Below are 15,462 nucleotides of genomic sequence, written 5' to 3'. Positions count from 1 at the left end.
ATAATTTTTTAAAAAAATTTCTGTACACTCCCAGAAGTAGGCAAGTGTGTGCTTTCCCTGAACTCAAACAGCATGTCCACAGGAAAGACAGGAAGCCTTATATTAAGTCTGCAACTGGCCAGGCAGTGGTGGCACACAACTTTAATCCCAGTACTTGGGAGGCAGAGGCAGGCGGGCTTCTGAGTTCAAGGTCAGCCTGGTCTACAAAGTTGAGTCCCAGGACAGCCAGGACTACACAGAGAAACTCTGTCTTGAAAAATCAAAAAACAAAAATAAATAAATAAATAAATAAATAAATAAAAGACTGCAACTGAGCTTCCCAAATGTCATACAAATGCTTTAGGCATGCTGCACATGGTCAGTATTAATAAGCATCTATGAGATTTTAACTTATTTAGTAGACTTTTTAAAGTTGTTTCATATTTGCAGCATGGGGTTTTTTAAACATTTTCACCATTGACCCCTGCTTTATTTTGCCAAGCATATATGTTGCTAGACTTCTTTTTGTAATAAATAAAAATAAGTTAAATGTGACTTTTGAGAATCAAGAAAAGAGTGTGGTGAAGAGACAGCTCACTAGTTAGAGCAGAAGACCCAAGTTCAGTTCCTACCACTCATTTCAGTTAGCTCACAGCCACCTGTAATTCCAAGGGGCACCTTTCACCTCTGGCCTCTGTGAACATCACACTCATGCACAAGCATACATACAAACACACATATAACTTAAATAGTAAACGTGCCAAGCATCATGGTAAATCCCTATAATCCGAGCCCTTAGGAGGCTGAGTCAAAACTCAGTTCAAGGGCGGCCTGGGCTGTCACTCAGACCCTGTCTCCAAAGTGGGGAAAGGCAATGAGATAAGTCATTATTTTCAGACTACTAAGTCCTTTCTCTTGCTTCTGTTTTATGATAGGCCTTTCAGACTAGCTGGCACTGTGGGTCCTGCAGTTAAGAGAATGCTTAGCTGCATCTCTGCCAACAAATTATGAGATAAAATAGCCCTGGACATTCTACACAAAAACTGGTGCCATGGAATCCTCTCTTTGGAAAAGCTCTCATCCACACTTCCAATGGAACTTCCAAGCATGCACATTTGTCTTCCCTCACTCATCCATGCCTCACAGTATGGTCAGAGAAGACCCTAGATTGTAAAGACAAATGAGCTCTGAAAGAATACGGCTCTGTTTCTTTAAAAATAAGTAATTTGTGTGCAAAGTAACTTAAGCTTAATGTTCATAACAGAAAGAAAGGCTTAAACTTGGAAGCATATAGGGGGTGGGGACATATTTTCTCACTTTAATAGGTTCTTTATGTAAATACTCCCCATTTAAAAAAAAACACACAAAAAAGAGCAAATTAATCTATTTCACTTTTGGTTTGGTTTGGTTATTTTTACTCATAAGAAGATAGTAATTTGTGTGTTCTAAGATCTCAGTTCCTGCCTGGACTGACTTATTTCTGTGGCTTAGAAAATTGAACACTTTCAAGATTTATTAAATATGTCAAGGGAAAAAGATACAATTCCAGTTGAAATAATTTTCTCTGTTGTTTGGTTTGGTTGGTTAGTTGGTTGGCTTGGCTTGGCTGTGGAAGTAATATGTATGAATACATAGTATTATGTAATTTGTGCCCAAACAGTTGGGTAGGTGTTAGAATCTTTCTTTGAGAACTCTGAAACCAGGTACCTGGATACATGCAGGGCTTTGAGAGATTCGTTTTGAAACCTACCTAGTGGCCCTTCTTTATAAGCTTGAGTTCCTTAGCTCTACATCCTGTGATGAAGTTAGAGCCATGCACCTGGCATCCACAGACCTAGGTCTGAAAAGGCTGGGCAAAGCTAGGTGGGCTTGCTGACATCAGGGTAAGGTCAGATCCAAACCCTGCACAGACCCACAAGATCAAATTCAGCTAACTTCATTCTACACTAAAACATTCACTTTTTACTTACTTATTTAGAAACAGTTGAAATAGCTTTTAAAAGAAAACCAAGTCCATTCTGGTTTTCTTTCACCCCAGAATGCTTTCAATTTGCACTTCCCAGGTCAAGCTCAGTTTAATCACTTCACCCCAACCTGAATGTTGGAAAATACTGATTCTGAAGCACCTCACTTTGAAAAGTGCTTCTGATCACCCTTGTCAGCCAACTTTTCTAGTTGTAATTTCTTCCCATGGACCTGCTAGAGCTTCTGGTCCCTGAAGGCAGCTGGAGAAGAAAGGCATCTACCTCACGGTCTGAGGTGTCTCCCCCAAGGTGATGCTGACAGCCCACAAAGATCTATGGAGAGCTCACACGACAGGAGAGAATTTAATAGGCTCCAGAGAGCTGATTCAGTGTGGCTACTAAAGGTTATGAAAGTGTTGCTCAGAAGAGGGATGGGGGAGAATCCCTCTGTTCCTGCTTATTTGCCTGTTTGGGCAATGTACAGCTAGTTATCTTGATCGTAAACATGGTTCTTCAACTATTCTAAGAAATACCTATGTAAAATTTTTTCTATTTATATCTCAAGTTAAACAAAAAGCTTCATTAAAGAGGTTTCATAGGAAGTTATATGTGGAATCTACAGAGAACGTTATGTTTTTTACTTAAATTGAATCCTTAGTCAGAAAAGGAAAAAGGAAACTTTTAAAATGCTAATGGGTGTAGCTGATCCCCCAAGCTGAAATGATGCTGTACTACTGTAATTGATACTTTTATTGCTAGATTGGAGTATGAGGGTTAATTTTTTTATTTATATTTCTTTCAAGATACTAAAACTGATTAAACAGCTTCTTCTTTATTAATACCCATTAACTGAGCATATGCTCAAAGGAGTCTTATTTAATGTCCCTTTAGCAGGATAGAAAAAAATAATAGAATCATTATTTGCTTATAGATTTATATTTTATGACATATTCAGATAGATATTGTAATATTCATGTGATTCATATTTTAATAGAATTCAGAAATGCAGTTAAACCAAAGAAAAATACTCCCTTAATCCTGACTACCATTCCCCCCAAAATTGCCACTGTTAATGGAATGTATCCCTCAGACTTTCTTATTATGTGTAGATGTAGAATATGCCAAAAGTGTGTCCATTTGTTAAGTCAAATATAAAATTGATGCTGATTGTCCAGCCATCTGCCACCAAAAAGCTAAAGACTGGGTTAATGGGAGGTGGGAAGGGTGACTTGTATGTGTCTGTGCAAGCATGTTAAGCATCTCTCTGTCTTGTGTTCATCCACAGCTGTGATTAGTGCCCATCCCATCCATTCCCTCGATAACCCTCACCATCATTTCCACTCCAGCAGCCTCGCTTCTCCAGCCCGCAGCCATCTCTACCACCCAAGCAGCCCATGGCCCATTGGCACATCCATGTCCCTTTCAGACAGGGCCAATTCCACAGGTGAGAGATGAGGCTCAAGCCCAGATGTTGAAAGCATTCCAGGAGTTGGCAAGTGGAAATGGGGAAGGACTTGCCTGTTTACAAAGTTTCAGTGTTACTTGTATATCATAACATTTCTGTGATGGATTCAAATTTGTTTTTGTAAAACCTACTGCACTTTTCTCCCTGAGTTTAAGCATTCAGTGCAAGGTGCCATTTTAATAAGAAGTAGCAGTAATTTGAATTGCATAAGCTTCTCTTCTTCCAATAAGCCTTATACCTTAACTTTGTCACTTTTTTTAACCCCTCTTTTTTAATTTTACATTTTGAAAGGGAAGTTTATTCAGAGTGGCTTATAGAAACCAGTTGTTGCCTTTGTCTCAGTCACTGTAATATTGGATAGTCATTGTAGGCGCAGATTACTGCCCTGTGGGCCGAAGTAAGGGCAGCATCCAGAAGGCATCTGGGCCCCGCTAGGAGAGTGGGGGCATCCCTGAAGTACAGGGAAGTGGCATAGCAGTATTCAGTGGGTCTTAAATGCTTTGCCAGACAAACATTTGGAAATCATGGCTTCATCAGACAGTTTTAAGAAGAAAAGAAGGAAGATGAGGCAGCAAAAAGAGCAGACTACTGCTGCCCGCTACAAGTTCTTTTCAGTCTCCTAGGTTTAAGCAACAAGTCTTAGTATTTATTACTGGTAAAAACCAAATGTTGGCAGTACTGAGAAATGAGGAAAATTCTAGTAAGCTCCATTTTTTAAAAAGCTTCTAATTTTAATATTTAGAAGTTTGAAAGCCGGGCGGTGGTGGCGCACGCCTTTAATCCTAGCACTTGGGAGGCGGAGGCAGGCGGATTTCCGAGTTCGAGGCCAGCCTGGTCTACATAGTGAGTACCAGGACAGCCGGGGTTACAGAGAGAAACCCTGTCTCGAAAAACCAAAAAAAAAAAAAAAAAAAAAAAAAAAAAAAAAAAAAAAAAAAGTTTGAGTCCCCACTACTAGCATCTCCCTGTCCTCAAGCTTTGATCAGTCATTAATACGCCCAGAATACCAAGTGAATGTCAGAGCTTTAAGGGTGGTCTAAAGGTTGTCTAATACCTCTTAGTGCTGCACACTGCCAATACTGTTACCTGGCTTCGATGGTGCTGCTTGAACCCACCCCTAAATTTGACCTTCCCACTGTTACTTCTCAAATTTAGGTTTCAGATCTACATTTAGGAATCGATCATTATTCCAGCCAGCTACATGGTAACCAGAGTTTGTCTTACAGACATGAACTCAGAACAGCGAGTGCCAGGATGCAGCTTTCAGTCCAGCCCTGCTCTTAGGAAAACAGTTTGGTGTCTAGCCATACTTCCGCCCCACACAGTCCTCACATAAGGAACTGTGTAAGTGTATGGAAAGTTCTCCTACTCGGACTACCCCATCCTCCTTTGTCCCGGACTGGAGAAGTTTGTGAGGTAGAAGACTAGAAGTTCCCACTGAGCGCTCATCCAAGTAGTGTACTATTGTTGGTAGAGTTCTCTTCTGTGTATGCTGAGACAGAAAGGAAGGAAGGGGAGAGCTTACATTACTAACACAGTTCTTGCTTTGATGCCCAGAGAGGATAAAATGATAGATTCATTAGAGATCTATTTGAAAAAGAGAGCCTGTATCTAGAAGTAATCTAAGTTCTCCTGCTTTGTATTTCACACCCAAGTTGTTCGAGTTTAGACTGCTATTTTCATAGGCTGTGCATAACTGGAGCCTGGCCAAGTAGTCTTTACCCTGGGGGCATTTACCACTGCTTGCCATGAGAAGAGCACTTTCTGTTTGACCATTGTGAAGTTTGTGTGTTTTAAACAACTCTGAAAGGTAAGGGACTAGGCCCCTCACGAAAGCAGAAATTTTAGTCTGAGCCTAGTATTTCAGTTAGAGATTAACATACAGGGTTAATCTTCCTTGGAGAATGCAGTGTTCTGGTGCCCTATGGATATTACAAGGCAAACCTAGTCTGTGGCAATAGCTAGGGCTGTGACATATGCAAGCAACTGAGCGTTCCTTGATTACTTTCCTGCCATCTCTTTGTAAAACACAGTTGAGGCCGTTAGGCCATGGTACAGAGTTGATCTACCATACTGGCTATTATCTGGTGATATGGTCAGGACTTAGACCTATTTCTCTCTCACAGCCTATTACTTCCCTTCCTAGCCAGCCTACCTGGATTGCAGATGGTTCCCAGCAGCTCCCCAGCCACAGTGATGGCTGGCGTGAGCAAGCTGAGAAGTGGCATCCCCAGCATGGCCTTTAGAGGATGAGAGGTGTCTGAACCTGGCAAGATTGTTCTAGCCCACTTAGAGTGGGGTAGAAGGCAGCGCACGTACATTCATTCTCGTCCCTGGGACCCAGGATCTTTTAAGTTAAAGTATGGTTTGTTCTGTCTACTGAGAGCCCAAGGGAACAGATGGATTGCTTTTTCTCAAAGGCAGGGAAGTAGGTTAGATTCCTGCAGATAGTTTGTGTGTTGCTCTTAAGTCTGAGAACTCAAAAAAGTCACAATAAGCCTTCAAACTACCTGTTGCAGCCTATTGCCCAAGCTGGTCTCCGTGTCTCCTTTCTGGGTGAAATGGTGGTCTCTCCTGTGCACACTATATGAAAATCTTCCTCAATCCCTGACATTGCTGCTTCAGCTTTGCAGGGGGAGACAAGCATGAGGTGCAGAAAGGCAGGAAGTATGTAAGGCCTGAGCCTGGGAATCAGTGCAGGGAGTCAGACTCTGCTCTGTTGGGTCTGTCTGTGGGTGACTTGCTTATTGACCTTCCCAGTGCTTCCTAAGTTACTCTGAGAAGTAATTGTAAAATGCTTAGCATAGAATAAGCACCCAGTAGTCTACAAAAACAAAAACAAAAACTCTCTGTTGTGCAGGCACTATGTTCAAGCTCTTCATATATATGTATGTGTGTATGTGTGTGTGTGTGTGTGTGTGTGTGTGTGTGTACACATACATATACATATATATAATTTATACATAATGAATTATGAGTGTCTCCATGTTTTATAGATGAAGAAATTAAAGACTCAGAGGCCCAGTGACTTTGCCAGATCCACTCATCTAGTTTTACCAAAGTAAAATATAGGACTGGCTAACTCCAGTGTGCTTTTCCTGCCCCACTGTGCTGCCTTCAGGAGATGTATTTTCCGAGACTGTTGCCTTGTCCTCCCAGCTAACCCTTCCCTGTGCCTCCGGATAAAAACAGCATTCATTTGACACAGTCTCCATCTGCATACAGACCCCTACACTACCATGAGGCTTTATTGTCATGAGGTCACATTGGTGATGGCCATGCACTACCTGAGCATTGACCTTACCTGTCCAAGTCTTGCTGACAGAGCCAATTTCTGGTGGGTATTATCCAGCCTATTTTTACTAGACATGGTTGTCTGTGAATGGTCAGTTTCTAAGACTACCAATCAGTGAGTGAAATTTGAAAAATTGTATACACTAGTCTTCAGAACCTTCATAAGAACTCCATAATAAGTACTTTAAATCTATGAACTTAAAACTACCTAAGTATGTAACTGGAAAAACGTTGAAGCAGTAGGTTGAAACAAGATTGTTTGGAGATTCTTAGATTAGTCCATCCATTCTTAGCTTTGGCTGTCATCCTGATCCATGTGTCTCAGGACTTGGCACTGAACTCCTCAGGTGCCTTTTGAACAGGCTTAGGGAACCTCTGGAAGTACCACAACTGCATATTTTAATGTAAAGAAATACTAACATTTAAGCTTTCCTGCTGTAGAATCTGTTCGAAATACCCCCAGCACGGACACCATGCCAGCGTCCTCATCTCAGACGTGCTGCACTGATCATCAGGATCCTGAAGGTGCTACTAGCTCCTCTTACTTGGCCAGCTCCCAAGAGGAAGACTCAGGCCAGAGTCTGCCCACAGCCCATGTCCGCCCCTCCCACCCACTGAAGAGCTTCGCTGTGCCAGCAATCCCACCCCCGGGACCTCCTATCTATGATCCTGCACTGCCAAGCACACCATTACTGTCCCAGCAAGGTGAGTACGGAGAGCGGCACTGCTGGAGGGACCTCTGGCTTCAGCTCAGCTTCAGGAGAGAAGTCTTTACCACCCTCCCACACCACCCTCCCACCACCCACCCTTCTTCCCCTCCTACCATCCTCCCTCCCACACCACCATCCCTTCCCACCCTCCCACACCACCCTCTCATTCCTTTTTTCTTTTTTTCTTCTTCCTCCTTCCTCTTTCTCCTTCCTCCTCCTCCTTCTCTCTCTCTCTTTTTTTTTTTAGACTGAGTTTCTCTGTGTAGTACTTTCTGTCTTGGAATTTGCTCTATAGACTAGTCTGCTCCTGAGTGCTAGGATTAAAGGTGTGTGCCACCACCACTTACTCCTCCCCTTCCCCTTTTAAAGAACAAGCAAATATCCTCCAAGGTTTTCATAGAAACTTAGAGAAAATATACAAGCCACAGCATAATGTAGTGGTAAGCAGGGGCTGAATTTTTGAACTGTTTTCTATGTGGAATCTGTAGTATTAAAATCCAGTGACATAGGTTTGGACAACAGAGCTGGTCTGGCCAGGCCTGAAAACCAAGAGTCTCAAGATAGTGAGTGCTCATGTGCTGTCCTTCACAGCTCAGCAGTGGACTCTGGTCATTGCTTATGGTTTGTTTCAGAATACGTCTGTGATTCTCAAATGTTTTTTAGCCTCTCAAAGCCTCTTCAGAGATCAGTGCTAGTCTAAAGACACACGGATCAGGACCACTGCCAAAGCTGAGAATGGATGGATTAATCTTAAAAAATCCCAAAACAATCTTGTTTCTGCATATGGAGTATGCTAGTAATTATCATATTAGTAATTAATAAAAAAAATTTTAGAATTTAACTAATTCATTTAAAAGATAAATAGTACATTTTTTTGGTGAACTGTAATCATTGTCTTACAGTTTCTCTTACCTTGTAAGTGTCTGATTTGACAGAAGGCAGCTGGATTCTCGTATGTGCTCCTGCACTCAGTCTACTGTAATAGGTTGTTTTGGTTGTTAGAAACCTGCCCCATATTGCAAATTCGATCATCAATAGGAGGAGAGGACCTTGGCCCTGTGAAGGTTCTGTGCCCCAGTGTAGGGGAATGCCAGGGCCAGAAAGTGGGAGAGGGTGGGGTGGCAGGCATGGGGAAGGAGGAGGCAACAGGGGTTTGTTCTTGTTGTTTTTGTTTGTTTGTTTGTTTGTTTGTTTTTTAGAGGGAAAACTGGGAAAGGAGAAATTTACATGTAAATAAAGAAAATATCTAATAAAAAAAAAAAAGAAATCTGCCCTCACAAATATGTACTTGGCAAATGGCAGTGTACTTCCACAACCTTTTAGATACTTAAGAACTTTCTTTTTTTGGAAAAAGGGAGCTCTGTATTGCCCACACTAGTCTAGAATTCTTAATCCTTCTGTCTCAGTGTTGAGATTTCCAATATATGCCACCAAGCCTAGTCTGGGTAATCTTTTTTGATACAGTGGGAAAATTCAGCAAGTTGTAGCTTCTTAAAGATTGATTTATGATGCAGAATCTCTGTCTATCCATGGACTCTATACACTCTGGTCCACTAGTTTGCATTGAACTAGCTTGTGCTTTAGATGTGTAACACTGAAACACACATTGGACATTTGGAAGATATTGGTTCACACATTCATTTTATATAAGAAGTTTTCACAGTCAGATAACAGAAACAAATTTTTCAGAATGGTAATTTTCACTGAAAAACTTTGATTTTAACATTGGCAGTCTCCATCATATTTTCCTTAAGTTCATAGCTCATTCTTTCCATTTCTAGAAAATATCTGAATGACCCATATGCCAATCACCTTTGAATTAAAAGTTTTGTTGTTACATGATAGAAATTCAACTGGCAAGTGAGTCTATCACGGTCCCCTTCTTGAAGATGGTTCTGTGTGTGGTATACATTTTGTTACATACATGTAATTGAGAGTTAAGATTTAATAAAACAGTTTCTTATTGCTTCATTAAGGGTAATATGCTGGCTTGTTAAAATATAAAAGTATGACCCTGAGTTAAGTTCATTATTTATAAACTTAACTGCTTATTGCTACTGCCTTCATTGCCAAGGCTCTTAACAGTTTTGCCCATGTTGCTGTGTATCCTCAATACAAATAAAACACAGTAAAAAGGCATGTATTACTTTAAGTGTCATAATGAATGAGCTTTTATCCCCAGGTATTTATGAGTAGTCTGTGGCTCACCATACTTTGAGAGCCACTGGGAGAAAATACTAGTTTTCTACAGGCAGTGAAATGTTTCTCTGGCCTCTTGGATGCCCTGTTGCCTTCTTCCTTCCATCTTGCTCCAATAAGTTTTTAGAGCAGATCCCTGTCTGGGCCTGTAAGCATCCCTCACATTGAAACAGCATTCGCCCTCGTGGACTGCTGAGGACTAGGGGATCAACCTTAGCTACAACCTAATAATGCCCTTTGCCCCTCAGCTCTGAACCATCACATTCACTCAGTGAAAACAGCCTCCATTGGGACGTTAGGAAGGAGCCGGCCTCCTATGCCAGTGGTTGTTCCGAGTGCCCCCGAAGTACAGGAGACCACCAGGATGCTGGAAGACTCCGAGAGTGTAAGTTCATGGGGCCCTCAGCTTAGCCAGGATGTTAAGGGAGCTGCCTGTGTGCATGCCATTAGCTGACTGAACTTTTGTGTACACTGAGGTCTTTGCCACCAAAGATATGAATCAGATTTAATCATTTATCAAGCAGGTGTCCTTGGAGCATCTCCATATCCTGTGGGAATGTGCTGTGGGTTTGGTTTGATATCAGACCTACTCTGATAAGTCTTAAAGTGCTTTATCGTCCCATCAAAGTTAGTTATACACATCCTTCCTCTCATTTCTCTCCCTTCTACTTGCCTTCTTCCTGCTATGAATATACACATGTTCTTTCACCTCCCGAGCTTCATTCTATGCCTTTTCTGAGGAAGATGCTGGAAGGGAAAGTGCCTAAGATTGTTTCCAAATCCCAACAAACAATGTCTGCATCTCCAGATATGGGGTTCTCTAAAGAGAAAGCTCAAGCCCAGAGATGCTGGGTACCCACACTATATTGCTCTGACAGAGATCTAGAAGAAGAAGCAACAGAGCCTCTGCCTTGTGAGGTCATTGTGAGCTGAGGAGTGTGTGTAAGTCAGGAGAAAGGCATTGTGTTTTGTGAAGAAATGCTGTCTTTATTAACGGCCTTGAGTACATCCTGCTGCTTCTGAGTTTATGGAGCCAGCCTGGTTTCAGTAGGCCAGCTTCCCAGGGCAGTTTTGACCAGGCTACTTGGTACTCTGGGCTATCCTTTCTGGACAGCTCTTCAGATCATTCCCAGTAATGGTGTTCTTCCTTCTGTAGAGCTATGAACCAGATGAGCTGACCAAAGAGATGGCCCACCTGGAAGGACTAATGAAGGACCTAAATGCCATCACAACAGCTTGATGACCTTCACCTGGACATGACTCCAAGCCCGAGTCTACAAGGCTTGGAACTTAACCTTGAAAACAAGGAATTGTACAGAGTACGAGAGGACAGCACTTGAGAGCAGGAGCCAGCAAACCAGCCAGTGCCTCCATGTGGGGTTGGCTCTCGGCACAGCCACCTGCCTTCTCCTGGTCAGCCTGGATTACACTTGTGTTGAGGCAGCTTCCCTTTGCCTGCTGATAGCCTGCAGGACTGGGCACTATGGGCCAAAATTCTGTGTCCAGGGAAGAGGCAAGAAGTACAACCTGCCTTTTGCTTTGTGGTCAGTGGCTGTGTCTTTGTGCTGCGACTGCATCACTTTTATGGAGTGTAGACATTGGCAATTATGTACAATTTTGTGTCCTATTTTATTTTACCTTAAAACACTATCAGAAGTCAAGGGAGTCCGTGATGTTCTCCGCGAGCAGTTTACACTTGACTGCTGGTTCCAGACTTCTGGAAGTCATCGACAGTGAGGTTGTTTGACACCATTGACAGGCATTGGCTTGTTGTGGTTTTCATTTTTATTTTTAATTCTGAGACATTGCATCCTCTGCCAGCTGTTAATCCATCACTTTGAGGGGAGGACATGTTGCATTGCTGTTTGTAAGCTTTTTTTATTATTTTTTTATTATAATTATTAAAGGCCTGACTTTCTCCTCTCATCACTGTGAGATTACAGATCTATTTGAATGAAATGTAACATTGAAAAGACTTGTTTGTTGCTTTCTGTGCAGATTCAGTATTGGGGTGGGATTGGGGATTGGGAATAGGAAGTGGAGGGGCTGCCAAGGCCCTGTGAATGTTTCTGTCAATGTACTTTGTTGCAGAAGCCCGCAGAGAATGGAAACAGCATCTTCAGTGTTCTTTCCTGGCATGTCCATCTTCATGTCACTGCATAGCAACTGGAGTTGTGCTTGGATCTGGTTATAAATTCTTGTACAAGGGTTGGTTTTGATGATTTCGCTGCTCCTGCCTTGGTCATTTCCTTTTTGGAGTGTCTACGCCGAGGTCCCTAGTGGTGTATGTTTAATTGCTTGAGAGATGCCAAGTAGAACCAGAGCCTGACTCCGCTCTGAGAAGCTAGAAAGCACAGGGTGGGGATGCCCTTTGTGCTGCTATCATTGGTTCTCTTTGGAAAGGTAAAAGCTAAGGTGGGAGCTTGGTTTCCTGTTCCAAATAGGAGGCCTGCTTCTCTGGGCGCCAGTCCTCAGCCGGGCAACTCTCCTGGCCACATTGCAGAAGCTCTCCTGAAAAACTTCAGCCAGGATGAGGCAAGATGGGGTGGCGCCCGTGAGGCTTCCCCACATGTTTCTTCAAGGAACAGAGGACAGAGGTAGTGGAGAGAGGGTCAGCGGAAGCAGGTGCCTTCATCTCTCCCAGCAGCTCAGCCAGACCCCAGTTAGAATGAGGCAGCAGGAGACAGCAGGAGTGCTGAGGGCTCAGCCACACAGAAGACTTCGCAGCGTCTTAAAGAGGTAAGCTGCGGTGTGTATTTGGTGGTTTGTTTTTTTTAAATGTTAATGTATAATGAAAAGTATAAGACTAACCCTCAGGCATCATCTTCTCCAACGGATCCCTGGAAGACAGGATAGAAAGCAAATCGGGCTTAGGCTCCTTAGCCAGTGAGACTACTCAGACCACCAGGCTAGCCTGGTCTACCTGTCCTTGAACATGGGTTATTTTACCCTTTTTACTTTCAACCAGATGAGCTCTTTGTATGATTGTGGGTGGGGGATTTGAAAAATGCAATGATCTAACTCCTGTTGCTCTTCTAGCTGGTCACATGATGGCACTAGGCAGGGTTCTGGGACAACCATTGTGCTCTGACTGTCCTACAAAAAGATGTCAGAGCATTCGGGCCTCCTAGATTCCTCAGAAACCGGCTAGCCTTTGCCTACAGAGCATGCTAGGTATTTAGAGCATTCCTTCCCATGAACCCCAGCACTTCTGTTACCTCAGGGCCTTGGTACCTGGATACTGCCACAGAATTTCGATGGGGCGGGGAGGGATGTATTTTTAAATAAAGTAACTTAAAAGTTGGGGGATTTTTTTAAATTCAGAAAATGTAAAGCTATTCTGTATTACACCATTTCACAATTTAATATGTCTTATATTTTCCTGTGATTCTGGAAACTAAACCATTGTGTGTCTTGTCGTGTCCTAGTTGAGCTGTGGCTCAGCAGCTTCCTTCAGGAGGGTGTGGAACAAATGTGTTTGTTGCCTTGCTGCCTGTTTGGGGGCTCCGAAGGACTGCTGGGACTGGGTTCTGTACACACTTGTTTGGCCTTTTCTGTAGTTGATGCTGTAAAACTCTATGGCTTTTTAAAAACAATTTCATGTTTTTATTTAGTATTGGAAGTCCAATACACTTTTTTAATCCAATCAAACTGGTCTGGTCAAAACGTTCTTTCCCTTAAAAGTTTGGGGCTTCTATTTCCAGGTTCCATGACTTCTCTGTGGCTCTCAACTGCTATAAAGACAGGAGTTAGAATGGCAGTCTGGGCAGAGGTAGCCGGGAATAAAGGAAGTGTCTGACTGCCAGCCCCAAAGATGTATCTTCTTCCTGCCCATTCCCCGCTGTTGCTGCTAAAGGAAGGGGGGTTGGGGGGGGGCTGGGGAAGCCCGAGGAATGGCAAACGGTGCCCAGCACGGAGCCACCCTGAGTTGCACAGCATCATGCTGAGTTGGCTCTCCAATGCTGGAGAGGCTGAGTTCCACTGTTAAGATCTTTCAGTTTCCCATGGTTGCAGTGACCTCCACAGCCACAGGCCCCCTGCTATTTGTTAGCCTATAACAGAGCTAGGGCTAGATCAAGAGTGCAGTGTCCCTCCATCCTTGTGTCCATCTGTTCTGCTGCCAGCCTGTACTTAGAAACCTGGATAGACCCCACCATCCCTGTTAGTGGTGCTAGATTGGCCTCAGAATGGTCCAAGTCCCTAAAGCTCCAAGAATGCTTGTCTGCCCTTACCTCTGCATCCAGACAGACAAGTAGGTACCAGATAGACTGCTACCCCAGCCTGAGAAAGCTGCTCTTGAGATTGCATCCCTTTCCAGCCACATTGATCATCCGAGCTATCCCCTCTGCATCCCTAGGTGGCACTCTTGGCACATTTTCCAATGAAGGCTCTGTGAGTCTTTCTACAGGCATATGGTCTCAATACACACAAGAATTTCTTTTCTTGCTGCTTTCTGACTGCCTTGGGGTATATGTAGTTTCTGACAGCAGATGCCTGCCTCTTGGATGAGTGGACAGATAGCCCTAAACATAAGGTCTAGGGCCTACTGGGGGACTTCTTCCATCTGCCCCTCCCTACCTTGGAGACACATCAAATTGATTGGTCCTTAGTGTTGTGATGCCTGGGCCCTTCCACTTGAGTAACTGGGCCCCTTTGGAGTCCTGAAGTATACTTGAAAGAGAGCTGCCTGCCTCACAGAGTCCTTAGTAATCTTGCTGGAGCCACAACTACCACCTTGGTTTTGAGAACTAAAACGAAGTTGACCTCAAGACTGACTCCAATTTGAACAACATGGACAAAGCTCTGGGTGGGAAAAAGGCTCCTCTGGGCCCCATCAGTCATCTCCCTCCTGCCAGGGATAGATAGCACCAACTGGAAAGACTAGAGAGTATCAAATAAGCCACCAAATGGTTAGCTAAGGCCATGTGAATAAGCGGAAGCTAAGAAGAACCACCCCTGGCCACACAAAAGATTCCAACAAATGCTATACTAGTAAGCTTGAGTTTCTGACTACCAATGAAAAGAAATACTAGGGTACTGGGGGAAGACATATGAGATATTAATTGAAGGAGGTGCTCTAGTTCATTTTGCTGTAATAAAAACTGACAAAAAGCAACTTAGGGGAGAGAAGGGTGTATTGGGCTTAAAATTCCTGTCACAGTCCATGAGAGAAGTCTAAGCCACCCTATTTGCCGTTTCACAGCATTATCTTCAAGCAAGGAATCACTTCGCCTCCAAAGGAGTAAAGAGACATGAAAGATGTCTCTTGTTGGCTACCTCACAGGCCAGCTTATACTCAGCTTCTTACTTACACAGTTCAGGACCACGTGCCTAGGGAATGATGGAACCACGTGGGGTTCCCTGGGCCTTCCTACGATCAATTAAATACAGCAGTCCGCCATAGACCCGCCCACCGGCCAATCTGATCTAGGTAGTTCCTCCTCCACGGAAGCTTTCCTCTCAGATGACTCCAGGCTATATCAAGTTGACAGTTAAAGTCAACAGGAACATAAATAATACTTCAGATTCCTCGTGCTATGTAATATTGGAATAAAGTACTATTTAAACCTATCATTACCCTTAAGCTTAGTGGCTGCCGTTCATGTTAAGATGTCCTTTACCCAAAGATCTAGAGCTGAGCAGGTGCTACATTTCAGAGAAAGGATAATTTGGAATTTCCTTAATTATGGGTAGGGTGGACCTGGAAAGTTGTACCTTTAGGAAGATTGGGGGAAGTGTTCCCAAGGGGAAAATCAAGAGAAAATGGCTTGAGGCATCTCAAAGAATTTCTTAAAGTGGGTGGATCTGCAGCGTGCCCTAACACCGTTTGACCTTGTATGAAGTATGTCCC

General features: G+C 43.3%; 1 protein-coding gene across 8 annotated transcripts in view; it reads left to right on the top strand.

Annotated features, from left to right (window-relative positions):
• The window catches only part of Neo1 (neogenin 1), a 159,428-nt gene extending 146,171 nt beyond the window's left edge, over window positions 1–13,257 (top strand). For 6 of the 8 annotated variants that reach the window (XM_031344456.1, XM_031344459.1, XM_031344461.1 and 3 more), the window contains 4 exons: window positions 3,229–3,387; window positions 7,144–7,407; window positions 9,860–9,996; window positions 10,768–13,257. In XM_031344456.1, the coding sequence (XP_031200316.1) occupies window positions 3,229–3,387; window positions 7,144–7,407; window positions 9,860–9,996; window positions 10,768–10,851 (644 nt within the window). In that variant the 3' untranslated portion in view covers window positions 10,852–13,257. The remainder of the gene's footprint in view (window positions 1–3,228; window positions 3,388–7,143; window positions 7,408–9,859; window positions 9,997–10,767) is intronic. The other 2 variants (XM_031344463.1, XM_031344462.1) reach the window with 1 other exon arrangement.
• Window positions 13,258–15,462: the final 2,205 nt, after the last annotated feature.

This window comes from Mastomys coucha, unplaced genomic scaffold (genome assembly GCF_008632895.1).
Source record: "Mastomys coucha isolate ucsf_1 unplaced genomic scaffold, UCSF_Mcou_1 pScaffold23, whole genome shotgun sequence".
Lineage (NCBI taxonomy): Eukaryota > Metazoa > Chordata > Mammalia > Rodentia > Muridae > Mastomys > Mastomys coucha.
This window is presented reverse-complemented; position numbering and strand designations above follow the sequence as displayed.